The 19,684-nt window shown below is 33.5% G+C and overlaps 1 protein-coding gene across 2 annotated transcripts in view; it reads left to right on the forward strand.

Annotated features, from left to right (window-relative positions):
- The window catches only part of FAR2 (fatty acyl-CoA reductase 2), a 98,067-nt gene extending 80,586 nt beyond the window's left edge, over positions 1–17,481 (forward strand). For both annotated transcript variants that reach the window (XM_011363117.2, XM_023532379.1), the window contains 7 exons: positions 583–627; positions 2,445–2,563; positions 3,498–3,565; positions 6,842–7,013; positions 10,899–11,028; positions 13,593–13,720; positions 14,616–17,481. In XM_011363117.2, the coding sequence (XP_011361419.1) occupies positions 583–627; positions 2,445–2,563; positions 3,498–3,565; positions 6,842–7,013; positions 10,899–11,028; positions 13,593–13,720; positions 14,616–14,778 (825 nt within the window). In that variant the 3' untranslated portion in view covers positions 14,779–17,481. The remainder of the gene's footprint in view (positions 1–582; positions 628–2,444; positions 2,564–3,497; positions 3,566–6,841; positions 7,014–10,898; positions 11,029–13,592; positions 13,721–14,615) is intronic.
- Positions 17,482–19,684: the final 2,203 nt, after the last annotated feature.

Raw genomic sequence — 19,684 nt, forward strand, 5'->3', positions numbered from 1 at the left:
TAACTTTTACAGGGAAAGAAACAGACATGATAAGGTCAACTGACTTGCTTAGGGTATAGGAGACAAACTCAGAAAGACATTTTCCTAGATCTGCTCCCAAACATAATCTATCCCATAACTAAGCAAACTAATACAAAAATATAGAGAGATAGTATGGATGCCACGACTCCTGAAATTCTCAAGAAATGGATAATTTCTACAAATCATGTTTGAAATGTTCCCCTGGGGAGATAAAATCAGGCCCCAGGTGGAGAGAAAAAATAGTTGATGAATTGGTTAGCAGATTATGACATTAAAACAAGGTCCAATTTAGCCCCTAAGATGTCATTCAAACAACTTGAAACAATCCATGACTCCTGCTGGCAAAAGTTTAATTCTTGCACAGATAAAGTGCAGAAAATATCCAGTGCTTTGCCAACGACCTTTGGGATCTGTAAAATACTGAATTGAGCAGTTCTATTGTCTGGTGTCTCAGTGCTCTTGTTTGAAGTTGGTTAAGATTAGACTGCAGGTGTTTCAAAGGTATTCCAGTTTTCTGACATGTGTAACCAAGAGATTTCCTTTTTCTTTTCTTTTTTTTAGGGTTGGATTGATACTATGAATGGAATTAGTAAGATCATTATTGCGGTATGTACAATAATGTGGAACTAACTGCTTGAAATGTAGTGGAGAGATAGTAACAAAATGCTTAGTGTTGGCTTGAGCTTCATTGATCCAACACCATCAATGTTAGTTTACTAACTACAATTGAAGCAACTTATCTCAATTTTGCTAATTGGAAAATCGAGACAGGATGAAATTACTTTTATTTGTGGATTTTATTATCAGAAAACAGAGGTACTGTGATATCATCAATTACTATTTAAGAGTTTGTTTTTGGAAAGTCTTTGAGCTTCGAAAACCATGTCTGTATTTGCCTTTAGCTACCACAAGATGGAGGTGTTTCCTCCTTTTCGCTGCAAATTGAGGATGCATTAAGTCATATTCGCAAAGATTGTTAAATTCTTGATTATAAGACACATACAAGAGTTGATGTGTGTGTGGGTAGAGATTTTATATATACAGAAAATACATAAATGGCTACATTCTTAATAGATCCAGGAAACAGACCTACCAATTGGAGCAAACTTTTCAATATAAAAATTGATGCATATGGGAAACACTTTTCAACGATAATTTCCTCACAGACAAGGAGGACTGTCAGTGGTTTCTCAAGGTCAACAGGCCTCTGTGTGTGTCTCCCTGCAGTGAGGACAGGTCCAGTCTGGGCTGTGGTGCTTCACAGTTCGCACTGAAGCATTTTAGGGCCAGAACCACAACTCTACTCTTTAGGACCATGATAGGAATTCGATTCCCTAACTGAGATTAAATCTTATTAGAAATCTCATGCTTCAGACTCTGCTTCTGTTCTTCTCAGAGCTAGGTTCATCATGAACTAAAATACAAATATAAGACAGTAAATTACGACTACTTATCAAAGACAGTGATAATGAACTTTCTGATTTCTTTTTTCTTTTTTTCTAGCCACTTCTCTCTTTTTGTTCTGTATCAGCCTTCAGCTCTTGTTTCTTTAAGGCTTGTTCGGGTGAACATTTGATAGCTTAGAACATAATTATTTGAACATGACCCTAGAGTGAGTTTCAGTACATTGTTTATAAAGCTGCATATTCAAATTTTCTAAAATTTTCCAAACTGATTCTTATGTTCAAAGGAAATTATAAGATAACAGAAATTGGGAACATAAGAAAGTGCTAAACACTGTAAACTGATGTTGCAGGGTATAAATATCAATTACTTTAGGAAATCAATAAATATTTTTTACCTATTAACTGACTTATTTATTTGTTGGCATGACTTATTTATTAACATGAATAATTCTAAATTATATTGGTGATCTGTGAGGTGAACTAAGATATTGGATGTAAATAATGATGGCCTTTTTCCAAGTAATAACGAAGTTGTTGTTAAATGGTAGAATTTTATTATTTTTTTAAATAAATATTTGTTAAACTTTTAGTGTCTACTATTGCTGGTAAGTTAGTAAGCACTAGCAGAAAACAACATCTTTTAGGAAATGACAAACTTAAATTTAAAAGGAAGTATTAATGAGAAATTTGGAAAATCTTAGTTCTTAAAATGTCTTATGAATTACTTTTTAAGATGTGAACAACTATTCTTGGCTTTTGTTAATTAACTATATTAACTTCTCACAAATTTGAGGACTTTCACTCCCTAAAGGAACCTAAGGACCACTAGTGGTTCATGGAAATGTTGGCATTTGAGATGAACTTGGTTGGGAACTTGGATAGGCTGAGAGAAATCTACCTTAGCACAACTACCTAGTAAGCAGTGAATCAGTGTTAGCTCTTACGACTGACAGCATGAGTACGAGCCCCAGCTGTTACTTAAGCCCTGGTTCAACATTTCATGTTCTTCTTGTGCAGGCTGGAAAAGGGCTTCTCCAGCTCCAAGCAGTTGAGCCAACGAACGTGGTAGATTTAATTCCGGCTGATACAGTCATCAATCTCACCTTGGCTGTAGGATGGTACACGGCAGTTCACAGGTGTGGATGCTTAAGGTGGCTTTCAAAGATTTGATAATAAAGAGGGTGAAAATGCTAGGCTTATTTTCAAAATATATGCATTTTTATCATAAAAGACTCCAAATGTGAGAGGGTATCCACTTCAATATTTTACATAGTTCCAAATATGCCATCATATATGCATTGAGTTGTCCTGCTTAGTACTTTGTTGATCATAAAGTACAAATTCTTTATATCATTTAACTGTAAAATTCCTGATAACCAAAAAGCTTTTCTTTCTACTCAGTAATCTAAAATACAACTTTCTTTTTTAAGGCTGAGGATACAAAAGTGGATGAAATGAGAGCATATTTTATATTTCATTGAACTGCTCAATTTCTGATAAATGCCAAAATTTAAGATCATCATGTGTGGGAGTATTTCCTAGTACAAAGAAAAAAATTAAGTTGTATATTTTATATTTGGCTCTGTTAGTAAATGGTAAATAGAATTAAATTTTTCATATTTGAAGTCAGGCATTTAGAAGTTTTCTAAAACAGCAGAGCTTTACTAGATTTAGGAGAAAACAGAGCCTATATTTTTGCCCAGTGAGACATGTCCATAAGTTATAAATATGATCTACTTTCTCATCATCATGGTATCTCCATTTGCTCCATAGATATGTCAGCCTATTTGAGATCTTTCTCTCTCTCTTTCTCTCTCTTTCTCTCTCTCTCTCTCTCTCTCTCTCCTCTTTTTTTTCCCTCTCTCTCACACACATACACATACACATACATTTTCCCAGACTTCCATTTTGCTCATTAACCCAAAGGAACAAAAGATGGAAGTGTTGCATAGGTTGCCTTTCTCAATGGGAATTATTGAAACAACCTTGTCTAAGTATTATGTCCCCTCATCTTTCATTCATTAGTTCTCTGTTTTGTTGTATTTATCTAAATTTTATTTCATTTTCTAGACCTAAGACAATGTTAATCTACCACAGTACATCTGGTCACATCAATCCCTTTTACTGCAAGGAAATGGGTAAGTGCCTATAGAAGTATAACAACTTAATTACTAGTGTATCCCACAGGAAAAATAGATAAAGTGAGGCATGGAGCTCAGAATGTAATGGGGAAAAAAGACAAAAAAATAAATAGAGATGAAATTATTACAAATCGTAGATGTGTAAGAGTTAACTAGAATGTGCTGTGGTTCCAAAGACTGTCAGTTGGGACTTCCACATGATTGTAAGCAATAAGGGGTTTGTTGGCTATAGAGATTTTAAACAATAAATAATGCCAAGTAGAAGTCATCAATTATTAGTAATGTCAGTGATAAAATACTCCTCCTGCTGAGGCAACTGCTCCCATGCACACTCCCTTTGCCCCCTTGCGACATTACTGAGAATGTAAAATGACCAAGTAGATTTAGAAGAGTCTAATAAAATAAACTTTTGTTATTGAGTCAGTGATATTCTTTATTAATTATGCATTAGCCACAAGAGTAACCTTGACAGTATCTTGTTGAATTGAAGTAATTAATCCTGCATATAATAGAAAATTAGCTAACTAATCTTGTACTCCTTTGTCAGTTTAGGAGTTGATTTTCTTGTGAATATCTGAAGCTTTAGATCATCTAGCTATTTTAGGGGTACTAGATGTAGAAAAATATCAAATGTACTTAATTTGTTAGAATTTGATTTCCAATTCAGAATAGCACTTGGCTGTGCTATTACATTTGCAAAGTTATTACTTCAGTGAAAATTAAAGGAAATTATCTACCAGCAAATTTCTTTAGGTCATATATCCAGCTATTTAGATCATATATCTAAATAATTTCGAAAACATTTGGAAATAAAAATAAATCTCCTCTACCTTAGTAAGAGAATTCAGAAATCACTCATTAAAAAGAGGCATTAATAGAAGCAAACGAGATATCTTAAGCTCCTAAATGAAAAGTTGCTACATGTAAATTTTATTTCTGGGATTGGAAATATTCTTCTTACATGCCAAAAATTCTTACTATCTGTTTTATGGAATTATAGAATTTCATAATTGAAAGTGATCTTTACTACTCTGCTTTTATTAGCCTGCTAGACACCTTACTCCTAATTATGTTTTTTGTTTTGTTTTGTTTTGTTTCGTTTTTTTGTCATTTTGTTTTAAGTGAGCTGACGTGCCCTTTCAATATTTCCTGTAGCACAGGCCTCGTAGTGGAGAATTCCCTCAATTTTTGTATGTCTGGAAAGGTCTTTATTTCTTCTTCATATCTAAAGGAGAGCTTAGGTGGATATATTATTTTGGGCTGGTAGTTCCTTTCATTTAATAGTTTGAATATTTGATTCCACTCTTTTCTGGCTTGGAAGGTTTGTGCTGAGAACTCCAATGATAATCTAATGGGTTTTCCTTTACAGGTTACCATCTTCTTTTCCCTGGCTGCCTTGAGAATTCTGTCTTTGTCGTTGATTTTTGATAATTTTAATACAATGTGTCTTGGTGAAAGCCTTTTTGGGTTGAGATAATAGGGTGTTCTGTTGACTTCTTGAATTCTAAGCTCCAGTTCATTCCTTAGATTTGGGAAATTTTCATCAACTCTTTGTCTTAAAATGCTTTCTAGTCCCTGTTCCTTTTCCTTCCCTTCGAGAATTCCCATTATTCTTATTTTTCCTCTTCTGATTGTATGAGCTAGTTCTTGTATTTCTCTTTCATTATTTTTCATTCTTCAGTTTCTCTCTTCTTCCTTCTGATTTATTTCTAGATTTCTGTCTTCAGTATCACTGATCCTTTCCTCCATTTGGTCGACTCTATTTCTCAAGATTGTTATTTCATTTTTCAACTCTTGCAGTATGTTCTTTATCTCCAGAAGGTCTATTCAGGTTTTTTTTGAGAGTTTCAATCTCCTTGCTAAAGAACTCATTCTGCTCATCTGGTTGTTTTTTCAATTCCTGAAATTGCTGATATGGTTCATTTCAGATCTCATTGAGTTTTTTCAGAAGTACCATCCTGAATTCTCTTTCATTTAAGTCACATATTTCCATGTCTGTAAGCTTATTTTCTAGAGATTTTTCTCTTTCTTTCTGAGATGCCTGGTCACCTTCGTTGTTCATGGTGTTTAATGGACTATTTCTCCACCTGGGCATTAATGAAAGTGTGTTCCGCTTTTTCTTTTTCTTTTTTTTTTTTTTTCCCAGAAAGAAGATTTATTATATAATGGTCTGTAGCTTGTTGCAAATAAGGTATTTTTCTTTTGGTTTCCAGTAGGTAGCGTCTAAGTCTCTTGGATCTCTGTTTTATATAAAGTCTTAATAATGCCTTTTTTTTTTCCTTATAGATATTTAATCACACTCGCTACCCTCAGTCTCAGTTCCTTTCAGTGTTAGCGACAGTTTTGGTAGTGTTCGCTCCCCTGAGGATTTGCTGCGTTCCGTCTCAGAGGGTATGGGGGAGGAGCCATCTGGTTTGGGGGATGGAGGATGCGGTTCAGCCCTGGTATATATTTTTCATATAGATTTCCAAGTAGTATCTTTTAAGGAGAGAAATAATCATATTGTCATAATAACTTATATTTTCTTCATATAATATCATAACATATTTTCATTATAATTAAATAATGAATTTAGGCATGTTCTTTGCAAATTCTTCATAAATAAAATCAAAATTTAATCCACATGAATATCTTTTGAAAAGAATTATTGAATTTACAAGTGTACATTAAGTATTTAATGAAGTTTATTTAAGTAATAATATAAAAAGAAAAAATTATTATGAAAAAAATCTCTGGAGATAAGAGTGGACAATTGAATCTGACACATTTCCAGAGAAGTGGAAATTTCAAAGACCTAAAAGGCTATGGTATTTAAAGTGAAGGAGCACAAAGGTTTAAGTAAAATGTTAAAGAACTTTTCTGATGGTTCTGTAAGTAATGATCCATCCAAGGGAATGAAGCCCAAGGCTCTGTCTTGGGGCTTTCAGAATAGACTAGATAACCTTGGAAGTGAATAATGAATTTAAGTTTTTCTAACAATATTTTGGAGTAATGATTAAAGCTATTTATTTCCCCAAGAAGTTATTGTAAAAGTTTCAAGAAAAGGACCCAATTCTTGACTCATTCACAATGTTTGATGTTGCAGGTGACCTCTCGTGAAGGACAAATATGTCAGTACTGCTATCACAAATTGATTCTTGACTCTGCACAGCAAATTTTTATTCTTTATTGTTTTGACTTACTGCAAATGCCATCCAGCAAATGCCAGGGGTTTATATGCTTTAGACTTAGCACTTACTGTTTCTCCTCCACCCCCACACCTTCTACCCCCAGGATTACAACTCACGGCAACCTTGGAAAAAATCCCGCTTGAGAAACCTTTTAGGAGGCCATATACTATAGGCACAACCAGCACCATCTCAAAACAGTACTGGAACACAGTGAGCCACCATGCCTATGCCATCATCTATGACTTTTATCTAATACTCACGGGAAGGAAGCCCAGGTAAGAAGCTAGGTCAAGCTTTAAGAGTATAATTGCCTGGAAAATTAGGGGCCCAAGTGCTTAACCCTGCCTTCAGCTGGGGATCAAAGGTGACAATGGAATCTAATGTGTATATATATATGTAAATTTGGGGACAACCAAAGCAATAATAGTGAGAAGCCCCAAAGAACCCCTATCTTAAAAATGCGCCATCATAATGATGCAAGTTAAATGTTAAGGAACTTGTTTGATGAATTCAGCAAGTAATCATCCATCTAAAAAGAAAAGCAACTGAGACTTGTGTCTGGGCTTTTCTAAACTGTTAGATAATCTTAAAATGTATGATTATCTAACAGTAACAGCCTCTTACACATGGGTAGATGCATGATCTCATTTTCATTTTCACAATGACCCAAAGAGGATATTCTCATTATCCTAATTTTAAAAATAAGAAAACAGAAGCTAAGGATAGTATTTAAAGTAGACTCAAAGGAAGTGACAGGGGAAAGATTTGGAGAAAACCAAACTAGATCTACTGCCACCTGGAGATGAGTAAAAAAATTAGAGGTAAAAAGATAGAGTGAAAAGTAAGCAGATTTTGAGGCAGCTCTGTCACCATCTAACTGTGCGACATAGGACACATCCCTTTCTCTCTTTGTCTCACTTGAATATTAGATGTGACTGAGGAGTAATCAGTATTGTAATTACCAAAGGCAATTCCTGCAATCAAGAATCAGAAGTATGAATAGTCTTGCTTCTGTGCTGGCCCCTTTATAAAAGAGGAAGTCTTTCTTAGCATGTTTAATTTTCATCCTTACTAGTGAAGCAGGTGACTAAAACTAAGGTAGTTTAGAGTTTATCCGAATTTTGCAGAGACCTGATTAAGAACTCATAACTCCATAACTATCAATTTCTCCATGAGCAAAGTGAAAAGGAAATACTGTGGCTATAGGGAAAATATTTGTATGGGGCTTGTTAAATAAAAATGGGAAAAGAAAAACCTCAACATTGTATGCATAAATGCTAAAGACTTTAAAATATATCCAGGGTGGAAGAAGACCTGGATAAAGAGCAAAGTTCAATAAGTAGAAAAGAAAAACATAGGAGGAAGGGACCCAATATAAATCTTTATGAATTTTGTGAGAAATTATAATATTTGTAGGAATTTTAAGAATCTTTATGGCAGAAAATGCTAGAATCCTTCTAGACTCTTTCCCTCCCTAGATGTGTTTGTGTGTGATCTATGCATTTACATTTACAACTGGATGTGGAAATCTGTATGGCTTTGCTTTGAGATAAGGGTATGTGTATAAATCAATCCTACATATTTTCCAACACTTTTCATTAATGTTCCATGAAAATCTGAGTCTTTCTGCCATGACGTCTTTTTTTCCTTATTACAAACAATGGGGCAATGAATATCAGAGCACATGCATTTTTGTAGAACATGCCACTGGGTTTGGGGAGGATGCCGAGGAGTGGTATTGCTGGATTGGAGGGCATGTGAATTTTGTGACTACCACCAGGTTGCCCTAAAGGAAGATTCTGTCAATTTGTACTACCACATCAGCACTTGAAGGCACAAATCTGGTATTTTCTTTTTACTCTCATGAATACTTTGCAAAAATCAATCTTTTCAGTTGCCAAACTGAAGACAAGAAATGGTACCTCTTCGTTACTTTGATTTTCCTTCCCCTGATTTTTGAAGGGGCTGGGCTCTCATTTGCTCATTGAACACTTTAGTTTTCTCATCTGTGAGTTGTTTGCTTCTGTTTCTCACCTACTTTTTATTAGATTGGCGTTATTAATTTATTAATTTGTGGAAACACGTGTGTATGTAAATATATATTTCATGTATTTTCTCTAAGTCTGTTTCTTATCTCATAGCTTTAAGTATGAAACTTTTATAATACAAGAGAAGCTACATATAGTGTAGTTCTTAAGAGCATGGAGTTTGGAATCAGACTTAAAGACTTAAATCCATCAATTTAGCCGTATGAGCACTAAATTACTTAATCTCCCTAAGTCATCATTTTCTCACCTATACAAAAAGGTTAGTAATTATACATATTTTATAGGGTTTTGTGTAAGTGTGTAGAATATAGTAGTCACTATTATTACTAAAGAAGTTTTAAATTTATATATGATAAAAAATGAATCACTCTTTTCCTTTTGCCTTGTGCATTTTATGTATTAAGACCTTCTCTACCTGAGAGTAATAAATGCATTCTTTCTTTCTAAAAAAGAAATGCTATTATGCTGCTAGTCCTGAATGTATAATGATTTCTGAGAATTAAAGTAAATCTATTAAAATCACATCAATTACATCAGAGGTATAGAATGGATAGATTGTCCATTAGGGCTGCTGTAACAGAATATCATGGACTGGTGGCTTATAAACAAAAGAAATTTATCCTGCTGTTCCAGAGACTGAGAAGTCTATTATCCAACGCGCTGGTATATTCAGGGTCTGCCAAGGGCCTGCTTCCTGGTTCCTAGACAGCCATCTTCTCTCCATGCCCTCACATGCTGAGAGGGCCGAGGGAGCTGTCTGGGGTCTCTTTTTTAAATGCATTAATCACCTCCCAAAGTCTCCTCCTTCAAATACCATCATGTAGGGAATAGGTTTCAACATATAAATTTAGGACACAAATATTCAGTCCATCGCAAAGATGTTAGATAATAATAACTAAATGGAACCCTATCGTGATGATTGTATCAGGGAATAATAATTCTACCTCCTAAGAATTTCCCATGATACAATGAGAGAAGTACTTCATGAATCATTAGGTATGTGAACATTAGGTCTGGCCAGAAATAAGCCCAAATTCCCAAAACAGCATCATAAGTCATTACTGGATTAACTACAGTAATCACTACCACCAAGACTGGCCTAACTGATTAAGTCCAATGTTCTATAGGACAAAGGTAATTGTAGCCAGAAGACCCAGTTTTGAGCATTAGCTATGTGACCATAAACCTATTAATCTTTCTGTAAAATGAAGATGAGATAGATCGTGACTACCTCACAGAGTCATATTGTGAGGATAAGATCATACATGGAAATTTTTTGTAAATTATTAAGTTGGGAAGTTCACACAACAGAGCTGGTCCAAGTCCTGACCATAGGATTGGAAGATTTGGTCTACTGGGACACAACGTGGTGAGATTACAAAAGCAGAGGTTTTTTGAGGTCAGTCAAAGCTGGGTTGAAATTTTGGTTTTGACACCCGTTATATTATTGTGGCTACTTTATCTTAAGGTCACTTCACCCATTCATAAAAATGTAGATTCATAGCTACCTAATAGGCATGTTATGAATATTAGCAAAGATGTTTTTTAAAAGTATCAATACTGTGCCTAACAGAGTAGGTTATCAACAAGTAAGTTCTTTCCACTTAAATCTGCATTACAATTGACAATTGTTTTCAACTCACCAGATGCTAATACTGTCAACCCTTCTGCCCAGAAATTATATACTAAGATCTTGAATCAATACATTTTTAAAAAATCTAAGAACATACAATAAAGAAGAGAAATAAGTGTTCTAATTGTCTACTGCAGAATTCAAAGAATGAACAGTATACTATTAAGGGTGGATGTGTGACCTGGTTTTTAAAATGTTTACTACTCTTGAGAAAGGGATAATAGGAAAGAGGAATTGGAAGAGTTTGGTGATGTTAAAATGCCTTATAGAAAAAGCTCCTTTGGATTCATTGCCTTTCCTTTGTTCAATAGTGTTAATATGGTTGGAAAAAAAGAATGAGTTTTAATGAGAAATTGGAAAGAGGAGAGATAATTTTTATATTTTTCTCAAAAATATTTTATTATGCCTTTCTATAGAGTTACAGGGAAGCAGCCATCGGTGCTGTGCTGATAATTTGCTCTGTCTGATCTCTACCTCAGAATGACAAAGCTATTGAATCGGATTTTAAAAACAATTTCTAAGTTGGAGTATTTCAGCAGCCAGAGTTGGGAATGGACCACATACAATACAGAAATGCTGATGTCTCAGCTGAGCCCTGAAGACCAGAGAGTAAGTACAGTACTGGTGTAACCAACAGGAAAATCTTAACTCATTTGGAATTTAGAATCATTTGACCTGGAAAACTGATGAATAAAGTTTTAGTTATATACACAGAATATTTTCCCTAAGAAAATCAAAGCTATAAACGTAGTTGCAGGAAACAAGTTGAATGAAAGTAAAAGATCTAGGTTCTTGGACTTTGGCTAGATCCTCATTGCTGTTCTGCAGTCACGTTTTATATCCTTCCCTTTAATCCTTTGTTCACCCTCATAGCTGTTATCTTTTTCGACAAACCTTCCATACTTCTATCTTTCCCCTGCCACAGCTAATTAATTTGATGAAAAAAATAATCATTTTATCGCTCTTAAACTCATCTACTGTTCTTGTCAAATCAAAATTGTTCAGTGTCTCCAAAGCTATAGTTTCTTCTTAGTTTTTAAAGCTAACTCATACCCCTACTTATTCTATTCCATCTGAGATCTCCCTCCATCAGTATTGCCTTCTCTCCAGCACTGATTTCTTCCTGCAATGATTTCAACAATTCAGACTTATTTCTCAAGACAGGCCTTTAATTGCTTATCATCAGTGCCATTTATTTCTTTACATTAGCTTCTTGGCAGTCACAACAATAAGCCCTGAAATCTTTGCATATTCTGAAAGTTGCAAATATAGAAATCCTTTGTACTTTGTACATGCTCTTAGCTTTTTTTCCCCTCAAAGAATCATGAGTTCCCTGAACATATCATTAGTTTTTCAATTAAACTTTAAAATTTTCACTCCCTTGTTTGACATTTTCCTCTAAAAATATTTCTTAAAAGATAAAAACATTTCTTGATTTCAATTGTACCTGACAGCATGTAAAAGAAATCGAGTCATATTGAGAAGTAAATGTTAGATGGCTAGCTAGCCTCACTTGCCAGCTGAGGATTTTACTGCTACATACCAGTCTCATAGAGCATGGTTTAAATCCAAGTCCTAGAATTACTTTATTTCATGGAACCTAAGGGTTATTTGCAAAGCCAAACACTGTGAATGTTATATTAATAAACCAGATGAGATTTAGAGATATTTTAACTAAAATCATTACCAAGTACCTCTAAAATTGACATGAAATAGAGTTATTTTCAGAAATGTTTACATACCTTGTATAGATAAAATTCCTCTAAGCACCTGTTTGAAATGCCTGGATGATGATCAAACCAGGTATTAAAAAAAAAATCCCAAACTTTGTACATTATTTTTAAAAAGCTTCAAATTTCTTTTCTCCATGGAATTTACCCATCTAAATAATTCAAAAGGTTTCATTTTTGACATTTTACTATTTTAACCTAAAATAACATAATTTTGTGAAAAGAAAATCAAATCTGCATTGAATTTACCATATGCGAAGGTAATAGTCTCAAACACTTGTATTTAATTGCCAAACTCTAGTATGGCTCAGACTCCAGTTTAATTTGCCATATGGAATCAGGTTTCCAACCTAGGGCTTCACTGAAATCTAACTTAGAAATGTGAAATAGTAAAAGTAAATCCTCTGTTCATATAGATGAATAAATAATATTTAGTGATAGTTTGGGGAAAAAAAAAAAAAAACATATCCAAACAAAGCAATACAGGATGACTTTTGGAAAGCAATTCAGCTTTTGGTCAAGATTATGAAGGTCTCTGTAACTTATTAATTTCATCTGCTCTCTTTGTTAATATTCGAAATTCTCAAAAAGATTTGAGATATCTTACAATAAACACACATAATAAGTAATAAAATAAAAATAAAACATCAAACCAGAGAAAATATGAATTAAAATATGAAGTCAAGGGTAAGAATGAAAAATAGTATGTACATATGTAGTCTACAAGATCCTACTAAGTCACTATAGTGAAACAGGGAATTTGTTCTTGAGCAAATTAAAAAGCAAAATAAAAAGGGAAATACCATGGTATTCTTTGTCCAAGAGGAGAAAATATACTAATGTTACAAGAAAAACAAAGCTTTCCTTATCACTTAACTCTGTTTTTGAATGGCTTTATTTAATGGTACACTTAGAGATATAATAGACAATATCTCTAAATCAAATACAAAATATAAATTCTGCTAAGCTGTTCCTCAAGGCTTTGCTTCCCCAAATTTACCTTAATCTGCCTAATGAATTGTGATATAATAGGAAAGGATGGTAGGCCACATAGATGCCAAAACATGTAAGAGAAATGGAAAAGACACACAGTTTGTTGGGGTCCTTAACATATTATTCCATCACTTTAAAAAAATGAATTCACATTTACCTGAAATGAAATTAGCTTTCACCAGACTAATACCAGATCTCTAAATTTCCCTTACAAGACTTTCTAAAGATCAAATGTTCATGCTTGATTCATGTTTAAATATTGCTATGTAAACAGTAATTCGTATTGTCAGTGCCTTTGAAATAAAAGTTCAAATAATCTCCTTTGCAGAAGTCCAACCTGTCTTCTGAACTGAAGGTTGGTCATCTGTGTAAAAGAAACTTCATTAAGTGGACAAAGTGATTGTCCAGCAGCGCAACTCTAGCAATCCGTTCTCTCTTTTTTCCTTTCAGGTATTCAACTTCGATGTGCGCCACTTGAACTGGTCGCAATACATGGAAAATTATGTTTTAGGAATTAAGAAGTACTTATTGAAAGAGGATATGGCTGGGATTCCAGAAGTAAAGCAACACTTAAGAAGGTAAGCAAGATCAGTCAGTTAATACTTATTGAGCACTTATTAGGGATATCTGATTTTATACTAGACATGAAATTTGAGAGAAGAGGAATTAACATTTTTTGAGCATTTGCTGCATAACAGGTCCTTCCTTGAATACCATGTCCTGTAATACACTTTCATTTAGACTTCACCACACCTCTATGAGGCCAGTATTATTTCTGTTATCCCATTTTTATCAAAGAGCTAGTTAGACTCAAAGAAGATAAGTAACTTGTTCTTGTAACACCTTGGTAAGTAAGAGAGACAAATTTGAACCAAAGTTTCTCTGATTCTTCTACCACAGCCTGTCATAATGTGATATAGAAAAAGGATACCCAGCAGGCAGGAGACCTGATAGTACCATTTAACATGGACAAATCACTTAACAACTCTTTAAGTCCTTCAACTGCCTTAAAATTCTTTAAGGGATGAAGAATTATAGCAGTCTTGTGTAATTCTGGTAAAAGAAAAGGGTTTTTAATGCAGAGATGGTAAGGATGGAAAAGTAAATTGCAAACAGAGGAACCGTGAATAGTAAGCTAAGAACTTTAGGACTTGCCCGCTAGTGAACAAGAACCAGAAGATTTGTGATATGGTAATATGGTCAAAGTATATTTAAGAAAGATTATCTTAGCCATGTTTGCAAGATAGGTTAGAGAGAGGTATGAGAAAGAGAAACTAGTTGGAGAATATTATGGAAATCTGATTATTGAGCAGGAATGTTGTAGAAATAAAAGATATAAAACTAAAAAGCCATCGGTTCATGCCTGTGAGCACTTAATTTGCTGGTCACAGCCAGGAAGACATGTATGCTTCAGATAGCATAGTTGGGTATTTGGTACTGTTTTAATTTTGGTTATATATATCTTTTCTCTAGGCTCCGAAATATTTACTACTTCTTTAATACTACCCTCTTCCTCATTGCCTGCCGCCTTCTCATTGCAAGATCTCAGATGGCTCGAAATGTTTGGTTCTTCATCGTGAGCTTCTGTTATAAATTCCTCTCCTACTTCAGGGCATCCAGAATGCTCAAGGCCTAACATTTGGCAGTCTTCTTTTATCTGGAACCTCTCAGATACCTCTGAAACAGCAAACTGTTTCTCTAGATTAGGAAGTAACAAAGAATATGCCCAACCTCATTACCTGTCAAATGTGCTGTCATGTATTCATCCCTATTTCTTAACTATATATTCTTTTTATTACAGTGAAAGTCATATCCTAGCCTATAATTATACATATTTCAGGAAAAAAATTATTTCCAGATTATTTCCCAACACTCTGTATCCTTGAATATAAAATGCCAAAGTATACCCATCTTTCCATATTTAGCTTTTTTCACCTTGAGTGGACTAATTTCAACTCAATAAACATGGAAGAACACATGGTAGAAGCTGAAATATGATAAAGGCAATTCTAACTTTGGAACCATTCTGGGATAAACCTAGTATAAATGTTTAAAATCAAGATAAGTAGAGGAAGAATAGTCTCAACATCCTCACAAATGCTGTAAGAGAAATAATTCTTCACTGAGAAGTATGCTTTTTTGTGTTATACTATAGAGTCCTGGTTGAGGGCTGGGTTAATTAGAAAAGTGGGCTTACATTTAACATTTTTCTTAACTATACTCACTTCTGAAACCTAGAAAGAACCAAGAGGTAGACATAATTATATGTAGAATGAGGGCTTAAGCATATTTGCATTGAGATTCAGTTTACTATGCTTTTGAGGAAAAATTCTCATAATTTGAATTTGACAACTATTATTTCTAAATCTTTTGAATCACCAGTTTTCCTGATAACCTCTCAAGAGTTTCCTTCTTGTTCATTGAAGTCACCAAACCCCTTATATTTAAGCTTATTTTGCTCAGGCCTCAGTTATAGTGACTAAATGGAGAGGAAGGTCCTAGGCTATAAAAACCCAGTCCCCTGAAATTTGCCGTTGGGGAAAGCAAAATTTCAAATAAAATTTTAAATGCTAGTTTTAGTCTTTCTCTATATAGTAGAAATTACTAGTCTATGATCACCAGGATTTGCTAGATCTAGATCATTCCAATTACACCATGTTAACTGTCCAATGTACAGCAGAAAAGGATAGACTTTATTAAGTGACTAAGTTTAAAGACTAGGTGTTGTTTAAAATTATTTTATGTATCAGACAAATGACTTAGTAAAAACTAATTTATTCCAAAATTTCTATACTAATAATATAACATCCCAACTTTCCTCATATGTGACAGATCAGTGCATGTTGGATTGCAGTATTTCATGTTAAAAACCTGGACTATTATTCAAATATAATACCTGGGGCTTAAGCAACTAAAAATAATCGCAACTAGAAAATTACACAAGCATAAAATGTTAACAGCAGTTATATTTATGCTCACTTTCTGGAATAATTGGTAATACTCAGAAAGGCACATTCAGGTAGTTAAAGTGTACAAGGCCTTGAGGGCAGCTTCTACTATTACTTGAGAGTTTTCTGAACCCATAAAGGCCATTTTGAGGGAACTCTTCTGGATAATGTCTTTCCCAATCTCATCTAAATTCTGGGAACGACTTTCTAGGGCTGACAACCCATCTCTGAAACAAAACACCCGGTGATCTTTAGTTTGAGATATCTATATAATATTTTTGAGTTAAATTAAGATATAAGCTGTAGATACAGTAAAAATGAAATCAAGATATAATTCAAAGACATGGGATTAAACATAATAGTTCTAAGAAATTACCCTTTTGATTATTGTGTTTCACTAATAAATTCCACTGACCAAGTATTTGACTTTTGATTAAATGAAAATTTGAATTAAAAAATGTTCTCTTCTAGTGTTGTCTTTAACTGACTACTGATCTCCTCCCCCATCCCCCGAGAAAAAAAGGATATAATCGTCCAAAGAACCTACCAGACTAATGTAAATTAACAGAGGTATATACTACTTCACTTTTTCTAATATCATTCATAGTTATACTTACATGCTGAAGCATGTTCTGTGGCATTAGAGAAACGACAGGAATAGTTTTCTTGTGAACGATTAAGCAGTATAAAAGCAGGTAGGCAGATGTATGAAAGAAAATCCCTAATTATTTTAAAGCAAGACCAATTAACAATTATTTGAGTGCCTAATATATACAATGTAATGAGAAAGAACCATCTACTTTTGGGGGGGAGGGGATGATAAGTACAAAGATATCTGTTTAAAAAGTTGTTTTGATAATCCCTATATTCTGCACCACTAGATACCTGATACAGTAATGAATATTACAGTTGAAGACAGTCACCACTTGAGGCAATTAATACCAAAGAAAATTAAGTCAGAGGGGCACACAACTCAGAAAAACATTTCTCACAATTTTATACTAACCTAACGTTATCTCTAATGCTTTATTTAAATAACTGATTTAGAATCTCAAGGTAATCAGACTGATCTGAGGACTCATAACCAAATAGTGTATATCACAATAAACTTAACAATTAAAGTAGATCAGCCTAGATACCAAACACATCAATAATTTTCAAAGTTCATGGAAATCACATGCAAATTTCCATAGGGCTGTTTGTCTAGAACTATAAATCTAATAATTATGTTCTGGTAATATAAGAAACTACCTATAGCAAAAGCTAATTGTTGTCCATTTGCCTACAAAGAGATGGAAAAAAAGCTCACCGCCTAGATTACTTTTTAAAATATATTTTTAAAAAATTTAACAAACCTAGCAGTTGCTAGTTTTAATATGTAACTGGCTTGACAGGTGGTTCTGACACACAAAAAAACATAGGTGTCCCTACTTTATTTGTAACACCGATTTCTACCTTTAACTCTAAATATAGGTGGGGAGATGTGAGGTTGGGAAACTTGCATCAATTCTAGAATACTTTAAAGAAATTAAAGCTAAGTATAGTTCAAGAAATCACCAAATTGATTAGTATAACTGCTTGAAAACAGAGTAGAATTTATAAAATATTTATTACGTAGATACATGAGTTGTTGCTGAAGGTCTGCTTTAGTATGTAGCTTTTATTAATGGGTACTTTTCCCCACACCTTCTAAGTTTTACTTTAAATTACAAAATAGTATAAATGAGTTATATTTAGAGTTGTTAATCTAATTTCTTTTGATAAACATTCATCTGCAAAAAAGTGACAATTTTACTTCTTCATTCCCAATTTGGATGCCTTTTCTTTCTTTCCCTTGCCTGACTGCTCTGGCTAGGACTCCCAGTACTATGTTGAATAACAGTTGTGAGAATGTACATCATTGTCTTGTTCCTCATCTTAGAGAAAAAGCTTTCAGTTTTTCACCATTGAGTATGATATTAGCTGAGGGTCGATAAACATTCAATTTCTATTTGCTAAAAAACCCTATTTAAACATTTTGCTGATTATAATCAACTGTTGACAGGTTTATAGACTTGAATCAAGTGTTCAATTTTCATTTTTAACATGAAAAATATAAAATAAATCCAATTTCATTCAGTAATTTAGCTCTATCTGGAGCAAAAGCAAATGTAAACGAGTCATATGTAAAGATTGCTATATCTTTCCTATAAGGAAAAACAGCTTAAGTATGAGGAACTGAGGCTTATTGGGGGGTACATAATTGTAAAAGGACAAACTATTCTATAAGGAGTCATTTTAATTAGTCCATTTATTCAAGATTAAGAGACTAAATGAGTTTTTTTTTTTTGCTGTCCTCTTAAAACAAAAAAAAAAAACCTTACAAGAAAACCAAACAAAATTCCAAGGCTGTTTGTTTCCTACCCTTAATGCAAAGTGATTTCATTACTAAAGAAATATTTCAAAAGGGGCAAAAAACAATAAGGATATACTGGATATTCAATCTAGGCACCATACCATAAGGTAGTAAACAAACGGTGATCTATTTAGATAATGCTAACAAAGGGTAACTGTGTCTCCCTTTGGCTTGCTGAAGGTTTGCTAAAGTTCCAACCAGAGGGGAAAAACTTTATAGGGGCATGGTGAGATTTTAAAGGTCATAAGGCTTAGGTTTAAGTAATTTTTAAACAATCAAAAATATTCATATTGACTCAAGTTCAAGATTCAAAGTTTTAAATTTTGAAGAAGACTTGCATATAAATTTAATTTTTCGTACCTGAATTATTAACTCAACATAAAAAAGAATTCATAATATAGCTCTTCTTACACCATTATAAAATTAGGAGGTCTTAGTCATTACTTTAGGAATTCCTAAGTTTGTATTAAGGATTGTAAATTTTGTTTGGATTTGTAATTTATTATAAAAATTCAGTGATTTCTATCATAAAATGTATATGAGAAAAGTGTGATATTAATCATCTAAGTTGAAAATTATAATTTTGTAGTTCTAACAAATATTAAGCTTTTCCCAAGAGGTAGTGTTAAGTGTACAAATACTGCAGCAGAGAATTCACCTAAATATTTCATCTCTTCTTATAGGCCAATGTATGCAAACATAGTTTTTAAAAAATCCATTTTACATAATTTGGGTTTTAACTTTTAAAATATCTAGGCTGAAATATATACAATTTTAAAAATATTTATATTGAAATATATACATGTAGGTATTATGAATACCTTAATCAAATGAAAAGGAGGACTGAGTAATAAAGTTAGGTATCCTACTGGAGGTACACCCAGGCAGAAGCCAAAGTGCATAATAAGTAGTCAGTACAGTGTTCTCTGTAATGAAAGATAAACATGTGGTGAAATCAAAACTCCTAACAAATCTTAATATGCAGGTATACTTCATCATTCGTCATCCAAAGGCTGGTTAGAATCTTAATGCTGATTGCCAAAAATGTGACTCTGCTATTTGGGAGTTTCAGTTGGAAACATTTCTTAACTTTTATAATGAAATTCAAATGGCAAAGCAGGATTTTGCTTTGAAGATTTTTGTCTAGTTTTAATGGGATAGATTAATTCCATTAAAATTTTAATATGGTATTTGGCAAA

This window comes from Pteropus vampyrus, unplaced genomic scaffold, assembly GCF_000151845.1.
Source record: "Pteropus vampyrus isolate Shadow unplaced genomic scaffold, Pvam_2.0 Scaffold82, whole genome shotgun sequence".
NCBI lineage: Eukaryota > Metazoa > Chordata > Mammalia > Chiroptera > Pteropodidae > Pteropus > Pteropus vampyrus.